Genomic DNA, 25,692 nt, shown 5'->3' on the forward strand with positions numbered 1-25,692 from the left:
TTATTTTATCCCACTATTTTAGTATAAATGATGAGACAAGTTATCCCATATAGAAGGTGGGATAAAATAATTTTGTGGGATATCTCAGTATGTCCCATCCCACAAAATTACACCTATTTATATATTATTTATTACTAAGTATTAATTAGAAGTAAATCTTTTTGACCAAATGTAGTTACTGAGTTGTAGGTTAACTGATCAAAGAATTTTTGGAAAATTAAAATTAGTAAAATTAATTTTTACATGAGATCAATAATGTATCAAGAAAAAAGTAAATGAATTGGTATATTGTTGACTGAAAAATAAACATCAAAGAATAAAACAAACAGTTAACAACTTTGCATATATATCATAAAGTTAGAATAATAAATACAAATAAAAATATATAAGAACTTTTTAAATAAGTTAATTAAAGCCTTCTGCATGTCCAAAAATCAAAATATAGTTTTGGACCCACTTATTTCATAGAGCTATCTCAGGGACAATATTGGAAGTTCACTGGACAAACTTCAGTAGCATCCTCCTATAAATAGGTGAACATTATCTAGACTCATATCAAGCAAAGAGTGATACATATCCCACATTATAAATTTAAAAAAAAAAAAAAAAAAAGACAGAAAGATCAATCTAGAAAAAAGGAAAATGAAGGTTGTTGACGTTCTTCACATGAATGGAGGAATTGGAGACATAAGCTATGCCAACAATTCTTTGGTTCAGGTAAATTATTAACGTGAATTATCAATGCAGGGAGTCATTACTAGTAACTAATATGCTCAGATATAAAATCACGTACACAGTTGCCTTTTAATTTACTCGATAGTAGTATAAATCTTGTTTACACCACGTATCATCACTATAAAACTTATATTCTTACTTATTGTGGATAGTTACTCATAGTTTATGTTGCTCAGACTGTACAAAAATTGTTTGCATAGACTTGTATAGGATCCTTAAAAAATATATGGTTTTTGGAGAATTCGACATACACCCGACAATATTCTTTAAGAATTCGAGCGACATAACTTTTAATTATATTTTTGGTGATCTAATAGGAGTATAAAATAATCATATACACATGTTAATGTACATAACTTATTAAACTCTGAATTTTAATTCATAGTTCCTTATAACATTTTGGAATTAACCTTCTTTCTGATTCTTCTTTATGAACAGAGAAAGGTAATTCTCATGACAAAGCCAATACTGGAGCAAGCCATAAGTGATCTCTATTGTAGCCTCTTCCCGGAAGCCTTATGCATTGCAGATTTGGGTTGTTCCGCTGGAGCAAACACTTTTTTGGTGGTATCAGATCTTGTTAAAATCATCGAAAAAGAAAGAAAAAAACACAATCTACAATCACCAGAGTTTTATTTTCACTTCAATGATCTTCCTGGCAATGATTTTAACACAATTTTCCAGTCATTGGGGGAATTTCAAGAAGATTTGACAAAGCAAGTTGGAGAGGGATTTGGTCCATGTTTTTTTAGTGGAGTGGCTGGTTCATTTTATACTAGACTTTTTCCTTCAAAGAGTTTGCATTTTGTTCACTCCAGTTACAGTCTCATGTGGCTATCTCAAGTATGCTGATTTTCTACATTCCATTACTAACTAATTAAAGCTGTTATACAAGTTAATTACCAAATTAAAGAACAAAAAGAGTTTTTTTTTTTTTTTTGAAAACTTGTTTTTGTTTAAGTTTTCTCAAGCAGCTTTTTTCTTATTTTTTATTTTTCAAAGAAAAGTTCTTGCTGACACTCGCACTAACATTCTTTAAAATTCTTCTGACAGTCACAGAATTTTTAAAAATATTTTTTCAAAAGTTGCCAACCATTGACTGGTCCGCGAATAATAGGATGATTTAACTTGTATATATCGAAATTTTAAAATAAAATTACACTGTCACATTATTTTCACCAGTTATCGGAGTAACTAATAAGTTATTTTTCTTATTTTTAAATTATAAATCACAATTTTACGAAAAGTTACATATTAAATCTTTTAAGACTTGATAAAATAAGTTTTTTTTTTACTATGTAAGTTAAAGTTTTGAATAAAATCATCTTACAGATTAATAATTGATAACATAACAATTGCATGACGTAATAATCCCATATGCCATGCAAAACCAAAGAACAAATAAACTTGGAAATAAGGTTGCAATCTCTCTTTACTAAATACTAAGATTAAGCACTTAAGGATATATATCTTTTTCTGTTTTTTGTCTTTTATTTATCAGGTTCCTGATCTAACCGAGAAGAACAAAGGGAACATTTACATGGCAAATACAAGTCCACCAAGCGTTATAAAAGCATATTACGAGCAATATGAAAAAGATTTTTCAAAATTTCTCAAGTACCGTTCAGAGGAATTGATGAAAGGTGGAAAAATGGTTTTAACATTTTTAGGAAGAGAAAGTGAAGATCCTTCTAGCAAAGAATGTTGCTATATTTGGGAGCTTTTATCCATGGCCCTTAATGAATTGGTTGTTGAGGTAAACTTTTGGTCTCACACATACGAAGCTAATTAACTTTGATTAGTTATGTTAAATATATTTTTACCTCAACTTGCAATATTTACTAAGTATATATACATCTTTTTCTTCTTAGAAGAATAGTTGGTAGTCTATGTCCTGACAAAATTTGAGTAAACTAAGAGTAGGTAATCTTAATATATAGTAGCTCATATTCATCTCTATATATTAATTAAAAGAACGAAGGAAAAAAAAGCACAAACCGAAAAAAAAAAATAGTACTTAATCCCTCACCTCCTAACTTTTATTCGTTTTGGCAAACAAAAAAACGCACAAATCTAAGCCTACAGTTGTTGTACTTGTACCTATACTACTGTTAATTAGATGAAATATTTAAGGAGAGATAAATGATGATTTAGACAAATGCTCTTATACTTAAGTTCATTAAATGTTTCTTTGCAAGAACCTTAAAAGATGAATAATATAGTAGCTGCATATAACTCTAAGTTTCACGTTTTTGGCCCCTGTAAAACTATAAGTTTCCGGTGCACCGACAGAGTAATAGTGTATGAAGTTTTTACAGCATCAAATTAAATTGACCCTATAATAACATACAACCAATCATAGCAAATCTAATATGATATCTTGAAAAATAAAGTTATAATGATCTGCCATAAGTACGGATATATAGTACAGTATAAACTTCCATGGTAATGTATAGTAATAAGTTAAAACCTAAAATTCAATATGAATTAATGCAGGGGTTGATAGAAGAAGAGAAAGTGGATTCATTCAATATTCCTCAATATACACCATCATCAGAAGAAGTGAAGTACGTTGTTGAGAAGGAAGGTTCATTCACAATTAATCGTTTGGAATCTACAAGAGTCCATTGGAATGCTTCTAATAATGAGAGTAATGGTGCCTACAATGTGTCAAGGTGCATGAGAGCTGTGGCAGAGCCTTTACTTGTGAGCCAATTTAGTCCAAAACTGATGGATTTAGTGTTCCAAAAATATGAAGAAATTCTTTCTGACTCCATGGCCAAAGAGAAAACCGAGTTTATAAATGTCACCGTCTCCTTGACCAAAATAAATTCACTGAATCTAGAGCAAGTTCAGTGAATTCATAATGTCACTTTTAATGTCAAATTCACGCTGCTTGATGCATGACCACCAATTTCCTTTTTTTTTTTCTTTTTTTTTTTCCTGCACTTCATATGTGATTGAGGTGCTAATTTATGTACTCATTGTCTTGTGTACTATGAGTGATTTAAGATGTACTCACTCCGTTCACTTTTACTTGTTCATTTTGAACTTTTCACATTGTTTAAGAAATAATAAATGAAGTACATAATTTATCAATGTACCCATATTAAATGATGCATATTTTTATTGGATTTGAAAAATGATTTGAAGTGAGTAATTAATACTATGGGTAAAATAGAAAAAAATAGATTGTCTTCTCTTGATATGCTAAAAGTGACAAGTAAAAGTGAAAATTTATTTTTAGAATACTGAATAAGTAAAAGTGAACGGAAGGAGTATCTCGAACGGAAGGAGTAACTCTCAGAAAGGTTCTGTACCAAACAGAATATCTGGTCTTTGTTAGTCCATGGAAAAGTGTTGGTTGTTGCTAGGGGTGTACATGAACCGGGTTGGTTCGGATTTTTTAAACACCAAATCAAACCAATTGCGTCGGATTTTTAAATTTATATACCAAACCAAACCAATAAAATTCGAATTTTTTAACCTCGGGTTATTCGGTTTTCTCGGGTTTTTTCCCGGAATAGTCTTGATACAAAACATGTAAGTTTTTCTTCAAATATTTCTTTAGTTCTAGTAAGATACAATTATATAATTAAGGTGTTTCTTAAGAAAATAACACAAAATGTGAAAAAAGCGATGACATTGTATTAAAATGTTCAACAAAAGCTAATAAAATCAGTTAAAATAAATATTGCTAATTAACAAGCCATAAAGAAAATGACCATAATCTAAAAATATTAAATTATGCTAAAATAAGTAGGCTAATAAGTATTAATTACATGAGAAAGAAAAAAAAAACTTAAGTTATGTATTTCAACTCTCTAAATCAATTATGCAAAACTAAAGAATAAATATCTAACATTATTGTCATTCCTAGTGGTAAATTAAATTTTTTTTGTGAACATTAGTGTTGAGTTGGTTTTGGTTTGAACTTTATTTGAGTTACTAACATCCATAGAATATAAAACTTATTAACATTCAAAATTCAAAATTCAAGCTTGAATAATATGATAATAGATAAAAAAAAAAACTACGAAAAAATAGAAGAAATATTTATAAATTACATTATAAATAAATATTTTTATTATAAAATATTTTAAAAATTAAATACATATATTGTCGGGTTGGTTTGGTTAAGTTGGACTTTTTTTAGTTAAAACCAAACCAAATCAATTATGGTCGGGTTTTTTTTTTAACATCAAACTAAGTCAAACCAAACCACTAGTTGGATTTTTTTTCTCGGTTGGACTCCGTTTATCGATTTTGTATGATTTGTCGGTTTACTTTGTACACCCCTAATCGTTGCATTGTTTTTATTAGATTGAGAAACTTGGCTAATTTAACTTACAGAAAAGTTGTCAATTTCTACGCGCTTATAATTCGGTTAGCTTACATAAATAAGCTTTAGCAGACATGAATATAGGTTCCAAAATCCTAGGTTATCACAAGAATTTAATTTATGCACACGGCTAGGGCGGAGCTAAGGGACGTATGGGGTTCATCCGAACTTTCTTTTCGAAAATATTATACAATATATATAAAGTTAAAATAACGTTTAGGTTTGGTATATATAGTATATATTAAACCCTGAATTCTATTGATTTCTTTATGTGTGTATTTCTTTAAATTTTAAATTTAGTTAGTAAAGATCCTGGTCCCGCCCCGAACGCGAGTGGAGTGTCAAAAACTATAAAAACACGAAGAAGACATGCATGCCGTAGGATTTTTCTGCCTCAAACACTGATTTCAATGATTTTCTTATGTACTCCTTTTCTGGAGAAGTTGGGAACACGTTTTGAGCCTAGAAAAATACAAAACAAACTGCAGTTGTTGACCTTCAAGTAAAATGATAACCACCATACAAGAGGGACCACAATTGTGATTTTATATTATTAATAATCAGTGTGATAGTGACATCTTTTAAGTTCTCCTAAATTCTACTATGTTGAATGGCACCAATAATGAAGGCAAAAGTAAATTCAAAACTTAAAATTCATGAATTTTATAATGATTTAACTTAACATATAATAAGTGAGTTTATAATCAAATATTTATACACATTTATAGTGAATTTCTTAATATATATACACATAAAATTACTAAATTCAAGTGAACTACAAATGACGGCACTTTAATTGGCTCCTGAGCAGCAATAAGTTAGAAGTATAATAATATTCACCCTCGTATAGCATTATTAGTCTCACAATCTCGCCCTTTTTACTACTATTAGTAACCGTTTGGACATGATTTGAAATCATGGTTTGAAATCATTTATTCAAACTTTAGTTTGAAATCATGTTTGGACATGTAATTTGGATATCTTAAGTTATATTTTCTTTTATAGCCATAAAAACTCACAAGTTGTGAAAACTATTAAAACATTTTCAATTCTTATACAATCTTAACAAATTAGCAAGACATAGTTCATAACAAAATTATTACGCAACTAGAATGTCTTTCTAAAAAATGCAACATTAATTGATCAAACTTTAGTTCAATAAAAATGAAAATTTTGACATGAATATTAATGTAACTATTTTTTAATATAATCCTCCAACATGGTAGACATAAATAAAGGTTGGTGAAAGTTAATGATGTTGATAAATGATTGGTGGGAGTAATTGTTAAAAATATTTATCAACTTATGGGTCAAGTTTTATATTAAAATTTTTTAAAACCATAATTTGAAATCCTAAATCATGCATTTTTTGATAATTTGCGATTTCAAATCATGATTTAAAATCATGAAATGAGATACATGTCTAAACGCTAATTTTATCTCATAATTTTAAATCACATGTCCAAACGCCTATTTATGTCTGAGGCTAGAAGCGTGTTCAACATGATGTCGGAATTCTGAAATTTTTGGCGCTTCACAGATTGTGTGCCAGATTGCGTTATAGGTGTGACTTTGTGGACAAAAAATCACACCATGTTCTATTATTTATTACATTACATGTGTCAGCCAAAAAACTTAGAATAACTAACTCTACTACATATTTATATTTAGTAGCTATAATTTAAAATAATTACATTCCATAACTAATTATACTATGTTAAATACAACTTATAGCTACATATATATATATAAAGTAGAATACCCATATCACATTATTCACTTCCAACCTAACTCTCTCATCTCTCTTTCTCTTTCTCCCCTCTCCCCCCCACCCCCCCACACTGCTCCGTCCAGAAGTAACAACCATCATTCTCTTTCTTGAAAACTTACTCCTTAATTAAAACGCCATGGATCGACGGGCTTATTGGCAAACACAAGCTTAGTCCCATATTGATTGAGATCGGAGTATGTATAACATGTCTCTTTATAAGATCATATGCGTTAATTGAATCTCATGTGCTTTTATGATTCATTATACCTCAGATTAATTGTTCTGGCTTAATAGGTTGTGGTGGAAATATTAGATGGACCATTTATGGCGGTGTTGTTGATGTTGGTGACCAGCGGCAGCATTGTTGTTGTTGGCGACGTCGGTGGTTTGTAGATCTGGTGGTTTGATTGTATTCATTTTTCAGTGTACGTCAGATCTGGACGGCGGTGTTGTTGCTGTTGGTGACCAGCGGCGGTGTTGTTGCCGTTGGCAACAAAAGTGGTTTGTAGATTCGGTGGTTCGATTGTATTCATTTTTTAGTGTACGTCAGATCTGGATGGAAAAAACCAGATATGGCCGGAGTCTGATCGGAATTTTATTTCTTGTATTCAGTTTTGAGTGTGTTCGTTAGTTTTATTTCTTGTATACAAATGAATACAATGAGAATAGAGTGAAATTTATTTCTTGTATTCAGTTTTTGAATGTATTCTTTAAATTTTTTAGTGCAAAATTCTGTATTTTGGGGTGTATTTTGAAGGATATTTTTTTGTATACAATCGATTTTAAATATAATAAAGTGAATATAGTGAGTTGAGTTGACTAAAGCGAAATCTAACTTGAATACAACGAAAAGAATACAATTATGAATACTGGACAGACTTATATGACTACAGCAAAATTTTACTAATTGTATCCATGAATATAGAAAGGGAAAATTATGAATACAGCGACAGCCTTATATGAATACAATAAGTAACAAGAGCTGAGTTTTGCTATATATTTGCTACGTAATGTAAATAGGTAAAATGTAGCCATCAAGCATAAATAAGCCTTCCTAAGTTAGTCATTTATGAAATTTTTCCAAAAAACTTTATTTAGCTTTTGTAAACTGTGGGCCCCCTGTAATTTTCCTGTCAGTTGTTCGGATTTTCTTGCACACTTGTGGACCGCATCTCTTGTTTTGCCTATTAATTTCATTTCTCTTTACTGTTGTGTGTCTGATAAGTATTTGTGAAGGAAAAAAAAAAAACATTACTTTGGGGTATTTAACTATTCAATTCATTGAGTAGTTAGAGTATTCAAGTGTTAGCCTTTGTCCGTATTTTATTTTCACTTCAATTATAAAACTTATTTGGGATTAATTTCGTGCGATCATATACTTTATATGATAATTGATTTATTTCCCTTGAAATTTAGTGGACAAAAAGTTATAGATGATAGCTTATATGTATCGATCGAGACATTTTAAACAAGTTACCAAGAAATTAATACGTTAACTTAATAATTTCAATTCTAAAAGCTCCTCATATAATTGCAAAGGTTGTCGCGTTCATTAAGCCGATACACAGTATAACTAATCTCCTCCATTGTTCAAATTGTATGATTTTACAATTACTACTACATAATTGAAATTATTGATTCTGAAAATGTTGAATTTACTACTTTTTGTATAGCACAAAAGAAAATTTAAAATAAAAAAGAAATCACATAATATGAAGTATTTTGATTTTATTTTTTTATTTTTTTGTTTTCTTGATGAAAACGTATCGTTAATATTATTCTCATTTAGCAAATATAAAATTGCAAATAAATAAAAAATTACATAGGACTACAAAAATATTAATCATGGAGCACTATCTGCAGGGCGCTTGCCGGCACGGGCTCCGGACTCTAGTCTCGAACTTGTCTTTGATATTAACTTTGACAATATTTGGCAAGAACTTACATCAATGTTTATTTTAAATGAATAGATGTGTTATATGTACTTATACACATATTTCGTGTATAATAATGATAACTAGTATATGTTTATCTCATAAAATTATTTGATAAGTTGATATGGTATTTTATTGCAGTATTTTTCGTCATTAGAGGCAAGGTGTTCATGGGTCGGTTTTTGATTAAAATCAAAATCAAATCAATTTAGTCAGAGTTTTAACTATTATAACCAAATCAAACCAAATATAATACATATCCATCGATTTTGTTGTTGTCGGTTTGATTTGATTTGGCTCGATTTTTTGGTTTTTTATGATATTTTTCTCTTTCACTTCTTTACCTATGATTAGGGAAGATTCCATCATTTTTCAACTTATGAGGAATTCGTTATTATCTTTTAGTGTGGAAGCTATAATTTCATGGATTATGAAGAAAATGTCTTAAAATCTATAAGATTTAATCAAGTGAATAAAGTTTATAAAAAAATACAACTTTTTAAGGTAAATTCATAGTTGTTTCTTTGAATAAATGAGTTAGAATTCATGGATTCTTTTAAGAAATTGGCTTAATGTGTAAAGTTCATTAGTCTAATAGAATAAAAAAAGTTTTGATGAAAAAATAAACAAAGTATTTAAAATTCTTTATAAAAATGTAATATATTGTGTACGTATAATTATAAAAATTGTGTATATTATTTGTCGATTTGGTTCGATTTATTTTTAATAAAATCAAACTAGATCACATATTATCGGTTTTTTAAATTTCAAAACCAAATCAACACAACTATCAATTTATTTAATCGGTTTGATTCGATTTACGGTTTGATTCGATTTTTAACCAAACCATGAACACCCTTAAAGGCTTTCTCCTTATATATATAAGGTCATTTGCAAGATTGCCCTTCAAAGGCACTGGTCTTTAATTTTTGCCTCTCAAATTGGAGGTCTTTAATTTTTGCCCTTCGCCTAATACCCCGAGTTCCTGAGTTCAAACCCCGGCTCAATAAAAAAAATCGCAGGGCAGAGTTCATAGAAAAATTAGGCTTATTGGGACAAAAGTTAGGTCTTAAGGCAGAATTTGGTAAAATTTTAATTGAATAAAAAAAATTGCCTTAAGATAGAATTTTGCCATGCCTGAAGGCAAAACTCTACCTTAAGACAGATTTTAATGAAAATTCAAACTCTATCTTACGATTTTTTTTTTAAATGTTTTTTGACTAAGCGGGAATTTGAACCGGAAATCAAGAGATTTTAAGCAAATGCCAAAAATTAAAGACCAAGAATTTGTTAGGCAAAAATTAAAGACCAGTCCCTTTCAAGGGCACTCCGCACAAAAGAATGCCTTATACATAAGAGGGGAAAAGTGGTCGCGTGACTCGCGTCCCACCATTGTTAAGGGGGATGTGGGCTGTGCGTCCCAAAAGATGCTGTCCTATTTCCATATCTTAGGTCAATAGTGGAACAGCTCAAAATTACTTTAGAAGTCTTTGGAAATCCATATACAATAATTACTGATACAATTTTTTTCTCCGACACTTTAATTATACCATATCCAACATATGGCCATTTCATGTAACAAACGCGATACCTAAGGTGCCTCTTTCCGTAAAAGAGCTCACCAAATGCGACTATGCCCTTATTTGCTAACTACACATATTTTTTTCAAATTAATTTTAAGTACAATAATAACACATGGAGTTGTCACAATGGCTATGTTTAAACCTGCCAATTTGTTTACCATCCCCTCCCTTCCTTCATTTTATGGAAACTTACGTAAATGTATCCTTCAGTCTACCACTCTATCAATATGGCCGAAGTATACACTATCTCATACACTTCGGTTGTACATGTTGTGTATATATATATATATATATATATATTGTATGTATAGTGTACATATAGTATGTATATTTAGTATAAAGTGTACACTACATGTACACTAGTTGACTGAATGGTATTTGGCTGTAATAGCTCCCGCCTCTTCCTCCACCATCGCCTTCATCCCTCCACTGTTATGCCCCATCGTCTTCCCTTCTCAAGTAGATCGTTTTATGATCCTTTCATAAAACAACATTACTATCTTAGTTTCAATTTCTATTATGTGATATTGTTTGACTAGGTACGGAATTTAAAAAAGAAAAAAAAAACTTTTGAAGACTTGTGTTGTTCAAGCCTTAAATATTTTATTGTTATAAATCGTCTCATTAAGGATAGTAAAAGCGATGGAAACATCTCACATGACATAGCAAACAGTGAAGAGATCCAACTATTTATTTGTGAAAGATTCTTGATACCTAAAGCTGTCGAAACATTTCAGCTGGACCATAAAAAGTAAACCTGTAGAACTAAACATGCAAACTTCAAACATGCAAGCTTTTATCTCAGAATTGCTTTGGCTAAATTATTGTTGTCTAATCTTTTATCTGTTTTCGGCTAAATTGCTGAAATATCACATAATGTTATTCAGGACATTTTTGTTCCCTTTCTTTCACTTATTGGTGGGAGCAAAGAACCCATGTCTATCCTTATTTTAGTTTTAGTCTTTGTTTACTGAATAATCCTCGTATGAGCAAGGTTCAAAACTCGGTGAAACAAAGACCTGTTTTTTCTTTTTTCTCTATTAAAGTAGATTGTTATCACAGCAAGGTTTGAATCAGTTATATGCATAACCCGCATATCACGTGTTATATAATTTTACCAACAAGGTCGAAGTTAGAGGGGCGAAAGAGAGTTCATCTAAACCTCTTTCTTTCGTAGGAAAATCACAATGTATATATAAGGTCAAATTCTTTTTTATGTACTCATTTTAGATGATGAACCTAATTTTGATAAAAATCATGTCTCTGCTACTGCTTATCAGTTATCACTATACCAATATTTTAGATTCATTTAAAATGATGGCCGACACTTGAAAATGTGTAATTAAACTTAAAATTTGAAAGACATCCCTAACTATAATTTTTGCATCCTACAAGTCCTTAATTATTGGACTTTTTGATAAGTATTTCAAATAAATAACAATTTTTAATTATTTTTTTTCAAGTAAAAGTTATTTTCGTCGAGTAGTTCAACTTGTTAAAAGTTTATCCCGGGTGTTTACATCAAATATAAAATGTGTTGGAATTGGAACATATGTTATTATTACTTAATCATGATTAATTATTATATATTATTGTCTTATTAAATTATTTAACTATAATAAATTGCATTAATTTAATATAAGTAACCGATGCGGGTATATATTTATAACCTTTCAACTTCTTTTTTTTTTATTTCAACTAATTATTCGAAAGGCATCACACTTTTCTATATTGCAGTAGATGGTCTGCAATGTTCACTTTTATAATGCTATCATTCGACACTTCGTCAAAGTTAGCACTAACATTATATTTCAATAATATCGCAAGATGTAAAAAATGTAGATTTGACGCTGTTTTTTTTTTTTTTTTTCCTTTTCTTTTTAAGGTACCTTTTAATTAATTTAATCGACTGTAGAGATAAGATTATGCCTAGAAAGAATTGAAGTGATTACACCTACTTGAGATGTGTACCAAACCATACCCAAAAAGGAAAGAAAACATGTATTATTGAGGGTCCAGATCTCACTGTTTAATCCATTTTTTGAATGATACATTGCACATATGACGTGTGCAACGTGAAAAGTAACAACTTTTTTTGGGTACAATTTTAGGGTGAAGAGACAACAGAGGGGACTAAAACTGAATCGGATTATAACACAATTAATTTTGATAAATGAGTCATTTGGGGCTAAATTTGAATGGACCAAAATGGATTGTATCAATAGATATGCTATTGTCAATCTGCCCAAAGTTAGTTGGGTGGAGATGGATATAAAATTTCACGGGAAATCCTATTTTGTACACTGTTATTTAACTTATACACATTATTTAATTTTTTTTTTGCTCTTTCCTCTACTGAAGTTCAGGTAAAAATGACAGAATTCAGCGACATATTGATGAAGTCCAAACATAAATGGTCAACCTCATGTCCCTAAACTTTAGTCATATATATGCCTCAATTTTAGCCACATGAAACTTCAAGCACCACATGCTTGAAGTCGTTCTAAAGTGATAGACTTGCAAATTTTGGCGCGATTTGACTTAAGTGGTGGTCCCAAAATCGGGTATTTGTGTACTTCAGCCGAGATGGAATGATTCAAGGTAGACTAAATAATTGATCATAATTCATAACTCAACACGTCTAACTCTTACCAAGTTTTAACTTCTCTGTTTATTTTCTTATAGTGTGCTTAATTCTCAAACTAATAAAAAAATTGTTCTTTGCTATAGCTATATAAAACGTATCAAACACTTTTGTTTATTTAAATATTTTAATAGATTTTTTCGTGTCAGATTGAGCTACATATAGGAGTTAGGGTGATTCCCTGAGTCATAATTGGCTGAACAATAAATAAGGAAATATAACCCGGTAAAACATGAGCAATTGAATAATTATATTTTGATAAACTAATCGTGTCACCCCAAGACACAATGAGACATGCAATTAAGACAATGTTAGATTTGTGATAAAGAAATCATGTCTATAGTTACTTAGTTAGATAGCCGTTTAAGTACAACTCATATACATGTGCTTCTTTATTTGATGGAGTACTATGCTTTGTTTGTGTGTGTATGCACGGGGGCGAAATATAAGTTCATTCTTATGGAAATCTATAATAATTTATCTCTTGTATTTCTAGTGAAGTGCGTTATCGAAATGCTTGGATCAAATTTGTTGAGAAGATATAAATTAACTCGATGAGAAAAAAAGGAGAATAATCTAACTGAAAAATAAAAAAATATACAAAAAGCTAGACAAATTCACTGTTTACTTTTCTTAGCAGTTATACATAGATTATATATGGATTATGCATTTATACACATAATATACATGAATTATACATATATTATAAACTCATCGGTTATTTTCAATTTAAACAGTTGAGTAGACGGCTATTTAGGTTAATTCTTCTTAAAAAATGACTTCCAACAAAAGCCCTTTGCTACACTAACGAATGTCGTCTATTTGTAACTTACTAGGTACTGTATGTATTAAAGAAAATGTTGTTTTAAGGCCCCTCCCAACAAGAACATGCTGCTGCTATATCTTCAAAGGTCTAATTTTGACTATATGAATTTTCACTTCTTTCAAATTTCAAACTCTTCGACTTGAGGTATGAAAATAGGCGTTGAGAAAATCCAACTTCAGACCCGATAGTTTGAATATTTACAATTTCAGACACGTGATTTCATCTTCATATCTGCATCTCCGAAATTAATTTTGAAACAGTTGAACTTTAAAATCTTTGTAAAATGTAGTTTTTTTTTTCTTTTTCTTTTTAAAATAGAGGTTCTAAAAATGGGAATTTGTGAAGTTGGACCCTATTGTCTAGTAACTCTTGCTCTTGGGCCTTTTATTCCCAGCTGAAGAGGAATGAATACGAGTTGGGTTAGAAGGCTATTTTGGTTTGGGCCAAATGATATGTTGAACACGTTGGGCCATAAGGCTTCGATCCTCCAAGAAAGGGCCATTTGCACGATTGAGGATTCGGGGGGTGGTCTTTAATTTTGTCCCTCCAATTGGTGGTCTTTAATTTTTGTGCTTAGCTAAAAACTCTTTAGTACCGGGTTCGAACTCCCGCTCAGTCAAAAAAAAATCGTAAGGAAGAGTTTGGATTCACAAGGCAAAATTGCAGAGTTTGAAACTCTACCTAGAGTAGAGTTTGCAGTCAAACTCTACCTGACTTAAGGTAGAGTTTTGATTCGAGGCATAAGGCAATCAAACTCTGCCTTAAGGTAGATGTTTGGTTTAAGGCAACTTTTTTTTTTTTTTTTTTTACTCAGTTGGAATTTTGCAAAACACTAGCTTAATGCCTAACTTTTGCCCGAATAGGCCTAATTTTGCTACGAAATTTTGCCTTGCAAATTATATTTTTTACGGAGCCGGAATTTAAACCCCAAACTCATGGTATTAGGTGAAGGGCAAAAATTAAAGACCAGCAATTTGAGGGGAAAAAATTAAAGACCAATGCCTTTGAAGGGCAATCCACACAAAAAAATGTCCAAGAAAAGATGAAGAATACTTTTATGTTTTATTTGATTGAATTCAAACCCTAAAAGCATTTAGAGCAAAGAAAATTATCCTACAAGTATTCCAATGGGTATGAACTATATTTTAGGAACATTACTCTAATTCATCTTTGTGGACTTAATTTAAAACTCAAAATTTCAGAAATATACAAGTTGATCACTTACATTTCAAAAAAATAGCTCAAAACTTACACTTCTTTATCCGAATTTAAGTACTATACACTGTCAGTAAAATAAATTTTAACTCATTACTAAAAAACGCCAAATGTCAACCTATGTTTCCATTCAACAGTATTGTTTGTTATCATATTTATCAGATCACTAGTTACTTAGTGCATAGATTTACCGATAATTGACTTGATTATGTTGTTAGCATAGTATTTCAACGCCTTTTATAGTGACACCTGTTAAAAAAGATGGTACTACGCAGTATATTTATACAGATTCAATCCTTTATAATTTTGGCACGAATCTTAAACTGGTACTGTATACTAGTATATTTCCTTTTCTCTATTTTTGTCTCCAAATAGGGAGTCCGGAACCAAAATGTCCCCAAAAAAATCATTTTGAACCAAAATACCCCAACAACAAAAAAATGTTACAAAAGTACCTTTAGCGCAGTAAAATACTGCGCTATAACACTTCATGGAGACAGAGCCGTTAAGTGCTATAACGCAGTATTTTACCGCGCTATGCAAAAGTTTCTCTCACCTATAGCGCAGCATTTTACTGCGCTATAGGACTCCGCCATTTTCCAAAACATTACATTTTCACTCTTTTTTACTTAGTTTATCTTTTTTACGTATTTTAGCCGTATATTAATCATGCTTTGAGATTCCGGAACTTCAATATTTTATATAGAACTCTAGTTATATTTGTACAATTAATAAAATAGGCTCAATACATCAAGAATACGCAATACTTTGGATTATCGTTTTAGTGGTTGAAAAGTGTTCGAAGTCCTTTTTTGTTTGAAGACTTGTAGTCATTAGCTTTAAGTTATTTATCTTTTAGGGTTTCGTCTTATCTCAGGCATGTGATCCTCTACGATGTCCAGGTGTATCAATGGACACCGCGACCTCCAAACCCCCTGACCTGCCCTACAGAAGTGCGGCAAACCATCTAATATAGCAGCGTACGGCGTCCATATAAATAGCTGCATAACATATAAATACAAATAAGTGATCACCAAGTAGAAAAGACGTTTAATTAAATTATTAATGTAAATTTAAATAGTTTTACCGCATCGTCCATCATGTGATCAAGCTGGTCCCGGAATGGAAGAATATTGTGGTGCGTATCCACATCCCGGTTAAAACCCGTTGTCCACCTCCTCGCATAAGGCATGTCAATCTCGAGGTGATGCCTAGGTACGGGCTGAAAAGGCAGCATACTCTCCCACACCCATAACTGTAAGTGATATTAGAAAATACGTTTTTTTTAGTCTCCTTTCAAGAGGTTTGTTTACATTAAAGGAACGCACACTTAAAATGTTACCTGGAGAAGAGCAAAAAATCCACACACATCTCTGACAGCACCAATAGACGCTCGGCACAGGCATCTGTAAAGATACGCCAAAACAGCACCGCCCCAGCTGTAGTCTCCCAAGCGGTCCAGATGCTCCAAGAAAACCAAATAACGTAAACTGACAAAGGCACCCGATGAGTTCGGGAACAATATGCCCCCGAATATAATAAGCAGGTACAAACGGGCATGACGATCAACATCGTCCTGCGGGGTGTCGTCCACAACCGGATCTAGACCCTCCAAATAAGTGCAGAGTGCACTAAACTGAACCCGACTCTGTCCCGATATTTGGGCCGCAGCATCCGGCACGAAGTGGGTGAGCCTAGTCAACTCTGTCATCCACGTCTGATCAGGAGGAGGCTCGACCACATATTTTCCTACAAACTTTACATTTTTTTCGTTAGCTTATGTATTTATGAAAAGAAGAACTTTAACTATTCTTTTTAAGATAATCTTTTTTTATTTAACATATATATTCACGCTTTTAAAATTATATAGATTAACATTTCATAATCATTTACAACTTGTTTGGATGGCTGTTACCTATTGTATTATATTATGTTGTTAGTTTAAATAAAATGTTTGCTTTGATTGTTACTTTAATTTTATTGTTATGTAACGACGAAAGGTCCTATTTTATGTAACCACTGATTTGGTCCTATACAATACAACACAATACGATAAATGTCAAAACAATACATAACAATCATCCAAATAAAGTGTTAACAACATAATAATTCATTACCAATCAACTTCTTTCAATTCATAAACAATATTTAACAACTAATAAATTCATAATCAATATTTAACAAATAATCAATTAACAAAATAATAATTCATTAACAATTCATAAATAATTAAAAAATTAACAACTCATAAACATATAACAAGTTACCAATTCATAAACATTTAACAAATTAACAATTCATAAACATTTAACAAATAATGAATTAAACAAAAAAAAATCGGAACAGTGGCAAAAGCCACTACCCAGTCCGAACAAGAGCAAAAAAAAAATGTTTTTTTTTATTTTGGAAAATAGCAAGAATTAAATGTTAAGCATGCTTAGAATATAATGTATATAACAAAATAATAACAAAAGTTCATAGTAGAAAACCTTAATCGGAGATTTTTTTATAGAGTTATTTTAATCGAGTTGTACGCCGCTTTTTCCCAAAATTCAAACTTAGAATCTTGCTCCTTGACTTGAATATACCAAGAATCTAAACTTTCCGGACGAAATTTAATAGAAAACGACGTTTTTTGGATGTGGGGACCACCTTGGTATCGCCTCCAATGGCGTTTTTCAATTTTTTTTTGCCACTGGAGGGACCGGTGGTGGAACCCGACGGGATTTTAGTTGGGTCATATAGCGCAGTATTTTACTGCGCTATAGGTGAGCGAAACATTGGTATAGTGCAGTAAAATGCTGCGCTATAGGTGAGAGAAACATTTGCATAGCGCGGTAAAATACTGCGCTATAGCACTTAATGGCTCCGTCTCCGTGAACTGCTATAGCGCAGTATTTTACTGCGCTAAAGGTACTTTTGTGACATTGTTTTTTGTTGGGGTATTTTGGTTCAAAATGGTTTTTTTGGGGGCATTTTGGTTCCGGACCCCCAAATAGGTGGATTCACTAACTTGAGTCGGAACCAAAATGACTCAATAAAAAACCAATTGAGCCAAAATACCCCAAGAAAAAAAAGGGATACCAAAATACCTTTAACGCAACTTTTTTATGCGTTATGTAAAAAGGTGTTAACGTCCCCCGTTAACATTCGTTACCCGAGCTTTAAAAAAAAAAGAAAAAAAAAGAGCCTTGCATAACGCAACAAATAAATGCGCTATGCAAAGGCAAAATTTTCCAAACTAGTCCGCAGTCTAAGAGTAGGCTAAGGCATCACCTTATATACTCCCTCCGTTTTAATTTATGTGAACCTATTTGAATGGGTATGGGGTTTAAGGGAAAAAAAAAAGACTTTTGAACTTGTGGCGTAAAATGAGGCACATATATTTTGTGTGGCTATAAATCATTTCATAAAAGTAAATTATTTTCAAATATGGAAAGGGGTCATTCTTTTTAGCACGGATTAAAAATGAAATAGGTTCACATAAATTGAAACGGACGGAGTATTAATGAAGGTTTGTCGTGTCTATTTGCGTTGCATCATTAATGAGCTAAGTTTTATATTTATTGATTGTCTTTAAAAAAGATCATATATATTTTCTAAAAAAATATAGGCTTATCCCCTCGTATTAATTTACGTGTCTTACTTTTCTTTCTAAAAAATAATTATAATTATTTCTAAGACAACCAAAAATATAACACTTAGCTCATGCTTAGAAAAATATAATATCCCTCATATTAATTTAAATGTCTTACTTTTTTTAATAAAAAAATAGTTATACTTATTTATAAGATAACCAAACATATAAGTATACTTACTTATGCTTAAGAAAATAATAACATCTCTATATCATTTTAGGTGTTTTATACTTCTTTTTAGAATATAATTATAATTATTTTCTAAGACAACCAAAAAAGAGACTTAGCTTATGAAAAATAATATCCCCTCCGTATTAATTAAGTGTCTTACTTTTTTTTAGAAATAATTATAATTATTTTTTAAGGCAACAAAAAATGTAATATTCAGAAATAATTATAATCATTTCTAAGATAATAAAATTATAATACCTAGCATATGCTTAGGAAAAACAATATCCTTTATGTATCAATTTAAGTGTCTTACTTTCTTTTATAGAAAATAATTGTAGATTTTTTTAAAAAAAAATTAAGACAACCAACAAATAAGATTTAGCTTATGCTGGCGAAAGAAAACATCCCATTCGTATCAATTTAATTGTTTTGCTTTTATTTTTAGAAAATAATTTAATCATTTTTCAAAATAACCGAAGATATAAGATTTAGAAAATAATCATAATCATTTTCTATGACAACAAGAAATATAACACTTAGCTTATGATCCAAAATAATATCCCCTTCATATCAATTTAAGTGTCTTACATTTTTATAAAAATAATTATAATTAATTTTTAAGATAACCAAACATATAAAATTAGGCTAGAAAATAATTTAATCATTTTTTAAAACAACCGAAGATATAAGATTTAGAAAATAATCATAATCATTTTCTATGACAACAAGAAATATAACACTTAGCTTATCCTTCGAAATAATATCCCCTTCATGTCAATTTAAGTGTCTTACATTTTTATAAAAATAATTATAATTAATTTTTAAGATAACCAAACATATAAAATTAGCTTATGCCTACGAAAAAAATATCCCAAATTCGTGTCAATTGAAGTGTCTTGCTTTTCTTTTTAAAAATATAATTTAATCATTTTTTAAATCAACCGATGATATAAGATTTAGAAAATAATTATTATCATTTTCTATGACAACAAAAAAATATAATACTTAACTTATGCTTCGAAAAAATAATATCCCTCCGTGCCAATTTAAGCGTGTTACATTTTTTATAAGAAAATAATTATAATTATCTCCGTATCAATTTAAGTGGCTTATATTTATTTTTAGAAAATAATTATAATCATTTTCTAAGACAGCCAAAAATAATACTTAGCTTATGCTTACGAAAAATAACTTCCCCTCTTTATTAATTTAAGTGTCTTAGGCAACCGAAAATATAATATTTAGAAAAGTATTATAATCATTTTCTAAGACAACAAAATTATACTCCCTCTGTTTCAATTTATGTGAATTTATTTCCTTTTTAGTCCGTGTCAAAATGAATGACCTCTTTCCTAATTTGGAAACAAATTCACTTTATGAAATGATTTACAGCCACATAAATATTCAAGACTTATTTTGAACCACAAATTTCAAAAGTTTTCACTCTTTTTTAAATATCTTATCCAGTCAAATAGGTTCACATAAATTGAAACGGAGGAAGTAATACTTACAATGATGCCATTTGTCAGAAAGTTGACAACAAATATTATAATATAACAATCTTTTTAATTGGATTCACATAGCGCATCTATTTACTACGCTATGCAAGTTTTTTTTTTGTTTTAAAGCTCGGGTAACGAACAACTTTTTACATAACGCATGAAAAAGATGCGTTAAAGGTATTTAGGTGTCCCTTTTTTTTCTTAGGGTATTTTAGTTCAATTGGTTTTTTATTGGATCATTTTGATTCCGGACTCTTACTAACTTATTAAGGGGTGCTATTTTCACTCCAGTTTTTTCTAGTTCTTGTGTTTAATATACCATCTAGATATACGCTAACAGTGTAATCAAATTTTAACATGACTTCTCTTGCCATTTTACCAGATAATTAACTATAAATGCTTAAATTCTATGTTATTTTGCTGAGAATGTGATGCAACATTAAGTAAATCTTTTTCTTTTTCTTTTTAGTATTTGTTCTATTAACGCTGAATCTTTTTTCTTCGTTGGTAAATTAATTTAGGATCCTAGCAAGTTTGCAGTTGCAACTGCGACAGCTGTTGAATCTGCTGATTCTCAAGGTGATGTTGTTGACACAAATCAGGATAAGAAGGAAGAAGCAGCTGAAGAATCTGAGGAACAAGAAGCCTTGTTCGGTCTTTTTGACGATTAGATCAATCAATTTCTTACAGTCAGTATCAACAAACTTAATTAATTGCTACATTTTATGGTCTGTTTAATTATATTAAGTACTTGTTTTAATGACAATGCTTCAGTATTTAGATTTTTGGTTATAAAATACCCGTGTTGCATGTGCTAAATTTTGGTAGGTTGAAAGCGTCGTTGCGCCAATAAGCTATAAAAATTTGCTCAAGTCAAGATGGATAGACTAATTTGAGTTTGAGTAATGTGTCAAAATGAAATTCGCCAACTCAATTGTCATTTTTCATTTATATATTTATTCTTCTGAATCTTTTAATTACCAACTTAAACTTACACAAGCATTTTTTTAATATTATGACAATATCTAACCAACCAAAAACCAAAAATTTTAAAACCGGTGTCACATTTTGAAACCCAAGTTCAAGTTTGTTGTTTGCTTGGCACATTGCGGGCATGCATGTATCTTGTGATCTTCTTTTTGTTTTTTTTGTTTTTTTGCGCGGATTGTCCTTCTTTTGGGGTAGTCTTTAATTTTTGCCCTTCAAATTGGTGGTCTTTAATTTTTGTCTTTTGCCTAATACCTTGAGGTTCTGGGTTCGAACCCAACTCAGTGAAAAAAAAGAAGGAATTTTACAAGGCAGATGTTTGGTTTGCATGTATCTTTGGTTCGCAAGGCAGTGTTTTGAAGGCAAAGCGGCAGGGTTTTGGCCTGAAGGTACCGGCATTAATTGACTGCTGAAAATTCAAATTATTGTTTGGAATACTATCGAACTGCATCTTAGCGTTTCATCTTAGTGAAGTTGATAGTTAGAAGTCTGAGTCAATGTGTATGTTGTTCTCTGGGGGCATCCGCAGAGTAAAGAAATTTAGTAGTACGGGCATTATTGTCGGAGTAGTATTTGGTGGGGCGTCCTTGCAATTTTAGCACTAATTTTTGGTATTAAGGCTGAATTTTGTATGCAAAACTCTGCTTCAAAATTCTGCCTTGGCCTAAAGGTAAAATTCTACCTTGCAAATCCAAACACTACCTTGCGACTTTTTTTTTAATTTTTGACTAAGTGGGATTCGAATCCGAAAACAAGGGATTTTTAGTGAAGGGAAAAAACCAAAGATTTCAAATTTGAAGGACAAAACTTAAAGACCACCCCAAATTAAGGGCATTCGTACGAATTGCCCTCTTGTGATAAGTGGCGAATTTAGATGATAACTTAATAATTTACATGAATTTAGTAATATTTGCTTAAATATTATAATATATTAAAATTAATAAATATTTGATGATTGTAAGCCTAATTATTATTGTATATTAACTTTAGGTTATTATCGAAATGTTCTAACAACTCCAAATCTAGAATTTGACTCTAGTTATAACAAAGATAAACTGTTAATCAATTGCACAACTTTATATTCAGAAAATTATGAAGATATCTATAACAATTTCAAATTTAAAATCCTCTCGTGAGTCTTGTGTCTGTTTATGTTAATGCGTCGTCACTCAAAATTTGGTTAGGTGATTGCTCAATTACAAAAGTTAACTTTATGTTATTATCGAAATGTTCTATCAGCTCCAAATCTTGAATTTGACTCTAGTTATAACAAAGATAAACTGTTAATCAATTGCATAACATTATATTCAGAAAATTATGAAGACATCAATAACAATTTCAAATTTAAAATTCTCTCGTGAGTCTCGTGTCTGTTTAAGTTAATGAGTTGTCTCTCAAAATTCGGTTAGGTGATTGCTCAATTACAAAAGTTAACTTTAGGTTATTATCGAAATGTTCTATCAACTCCAAATCTTGAATTTGACTCTAGTTATAACAAAGATAAACTGTTAATCAATTGCACAACGTTATATCCAGAAAATTATGAAGATATCAATAACAATTTCAAATTTAAAATTCTCTCGTGGGTCTCATGTCTGTTTAAGTTAATGAGCTGTCTCTCAAAATTTGGTTAGGTGATTGCTCAATTACAAAAGTAGCTGAGCAAAGATCTTTTTTTTTTTAACTATACCGAAGCATGGGTTACCCATGCTTCGTCGTCCGTTGTCCCTTAAAAAAAAGGGTGGGCCCCATACTAAACAACACCAAACAATAAAAAAAAAAAGCGGAACCCGCCATCTCCAAACTCACGGGGAAAAAAAAAAGTGAACCCCATATTAAAAAAACAAATAATGTCAAAAAAAAAGTGGAGACTTTGTATTCGTAGCAAACACTAATATAATGAAGTTTTAGATACGGAGCACAAACTACAATGTTATATTAATCGTGTTTTGAACATAGTGCGTGTGTGTGTGTGTGTATATATATATATATATATATATATATATATATATATATATATATATATATATATATATATATATATATATATATATATGCATAAAAATAGTGCAAACTAATCACCCGCAAGGGTGGCTCAGTTGGCTGAGCATGGGGCTTTCATAATGGAGGTCTGAGGTTCGAAAACCCTTGCCTACGACAGCAGGGGATTTGCCTTCTTAGTCGAGCTCGCCGCACGGGGCTTGCCTAGTGCGGGTTACCTCTCCTGTGTGGTTTGCGAGCTATTGCACAGGAGCTGGGTTTACCCTGTGCGCATCCGAAGGGTAGCGGCTGCGGGTTCCCATGTCAAAAAAAAAAAATAGTGCAAACTAATAATGTCCAAAAAAAAAGTGCACCCCATATTAAAAAATCAAATAATATTCATGTAATTTTCCAAAGTATCTCATTAAGTCAATAATGATGGATTCATTGCCACATTTGTATCAATCCATTAGTGGAAAAATTTCTTTTCTTCAAAAGGTTATGTAGTCAAACCATACAATTTTTTTCTTTTTTTATATTAGCCTGAGATCTAATCTAGATATTAAACTATTGTATTTGCTATTTCGCCATGTCATTTATTTGTTATGTTTACTAAAATAAATATACTTAAAATATTTATATTTTAAAATAAGATAGAATTTAATTACTTTTTTATTTTTATTCTTACTCTAATAAATGTGAAAAAAGATTAATGTCGTAAAAAATATATCAAATGGAGATCAAGTAATGAATAAGGTAAATTAGTCAAATTATAATTCTAATCGACGTTTTCTTAAAAAACCATGCAAAAGACAACATGACAAGTAAAATGAGCTAAACCGAGAATATTTACCAAAAATTAAAAAATAGCATTTCTTCGTTTAAATATAAAATCAATTTCTACTTTGTTTCGTTTTAAACATGTAAAATTAATTTAATAATTTGAATTAGAATTATCCAAATCAAAATTTGATAAAAAAATAATAAGTATTTTACACCTTTAAATCAATCAAATTAAAATGAAAGTATCAACTGATGCTTAAAATTGCTATTGTTTTATCTCAAAGAGAGAAGAATAATTTCCTTTTAAACAAGTCTTCTATTTTAAAAAATATTAATAAATTTGCCGATTTTGTATTCGTAACAAACACTAATATAATAAAGTTTTAGATATGGAGCACAAACTACAATGTTATATTAATCGTGTTTTGAACATTGTATATATATATATATATATGCATAAAAACAATATCCAAACACAACTACATATACATAGATGCACTATAATCTAAAGTGTTGGGCCCGTGCGCAGCACGGGCATAGACTGTCTAGTATTTTATATATAATACCGACTAATGATTTACTTTGGTCTTTAGGTCTCCATTAGGTTAATAATTAACAAACAACAATGATAAAAATAATAATGAATATATCTTGCTGTCATAATTTTAGTGTAAAAATAACTGCACTATATTGACATCACTTCACAGTACGTATGATACATGATCTAAAGATGGTGCATAAAGTGAAAGTCGAGGTACTAAATTATAAGATTTATATAATAAAAAAAAGACTAAGGCAAATAATGCTGAAATCAAATTGTCGTAATTTATGTCTTTATACCGACCAAGTCCGTCGTTAATGTTTTAAAATCAAGATTCGACGTTTTTAACTTTGTCAACACAATTACTATATTTTATTTTGGTTCAATAGATAGAATAGAACATATATTAAGTTGCGGACTTACATCACACACAATTTTTGGTTAAGTGAATACTTAATAATAGACCAAAAAGTAAGTAAAAGCTAGTGGGAGGTTTAGACCTCTGTGGTAGTTCAGTAGTTTTTCCTATCAGATTACTAGTACATCGCAGTATTTAACGTTTAAAAGTAGTTCCTAACATGTTTGGTCATAAGTCCCAAACGTATTTCTTCCGAACTCCCTCCTTGGCAAGGAGAATCGCAAATTTTATTTTGTTTCCTGTAGTTATGCTTTAGCATCGGTGGAGTTTCTGTAATGAATCTCCATCAGGTTATTAATAATTACTACTATATAAAAGCAAGAGTTTGGTGTCAGTGATCGTCGTCCGTCCTTCTATATATCCAAGGGGCATTTTCGTCATTTAGCATATTGAAAGATTACATTTCATGGTGGGCCCACAATTTGTTCTTTTTCGTTTCATTCCCCTAAGTTGCTAATGTCACTGTAATGACAGTGCGTATCTCTTCTTTTTTTAGTTTCTCAAACCAAAGTACTAACTATATATTCCCAAAAATTAATAAAGACTCGTGAAAAAAAAATAGATTAAAGAAACAAACTCATTTACGCTTTGCTCGAGTACACAACATTTAAGGTAGACAGCT

At 30.6% G+C, this 25,692-nt stretch overlaps 1 protein-coding gene across 1 annotated transcript; it reads left to right on the plus strand.

The window, feature by feature from the left end:
- Positions 1 to 540: 540 nt before the first annotated feature.
- On the plus strand, positions 541 to 3,837 carry LOC132611141 (S-adenosyl-L-methionine:benzoic acid/salicylic acid carboxyl methyltransferase 2-like). Its single transcript, XM_060325545.1, has 4 exons — positions 541 to 717; positions 1,174 to 1,578; positions 2,237 to 2,491; positions 3,232 to 3,837. The coding sequence occupies exons 1-4, from the start codon at positions 643 to 645 to the stop codon at positions 3,592 to 3,594; spliced, it is 1,098 nt and encodes a 365-aa protein (XP_060181528.1). The 5' UTR covers positions 541 to 642; the 3' UTR covers positions 3,595 to 3,837.
- The last annotated feature ends 21,855 nt before the right edge of the window (positions 3,838 to 25,692 follow it).

This window comes from Lycium barbarum, chromosome 9, assembly GCF_019175385.1.
Source record: "Lycium barbarum isolate Lr01 chromosome 9, ASM1917538v2, whole genome shotgun sequence".
Taxonomy (NCBI): domain Eukaryota; kingdom Viridiplantae; phylum Streptophyta; class Magnoliopsida; order Solanales; family Solanaceae; genus Lycium; species Lycium barbarum.

What these genes read in the sequence shown, in the direction of transcription:
- LOC132611141 (XM_060325545.1), top strand. Translation starts at nt 643, where the DNA reads ATGAAGGTTGTTGACGTTCTTCACATGAATGGAGGAATTGGAGACATA. An exon ending in CCAACAATTCTTTGGTTCAG is followed by an intron (nt 718 to 1,173) that starts GTAAATTATTAA and finishes CTTTATGAACAG; the next exon opens with AGAAAGGTAATTCTCATGAC. An exon ending in TTAATGAATTGGTTGTTGAG is followed by an intron (nt 2,492 to 3,231) that starts GTAAACTTTTGG and finishes GAATTAATGCAG; the next exon opens with GGGTTGATAGAAGAAGAGAA.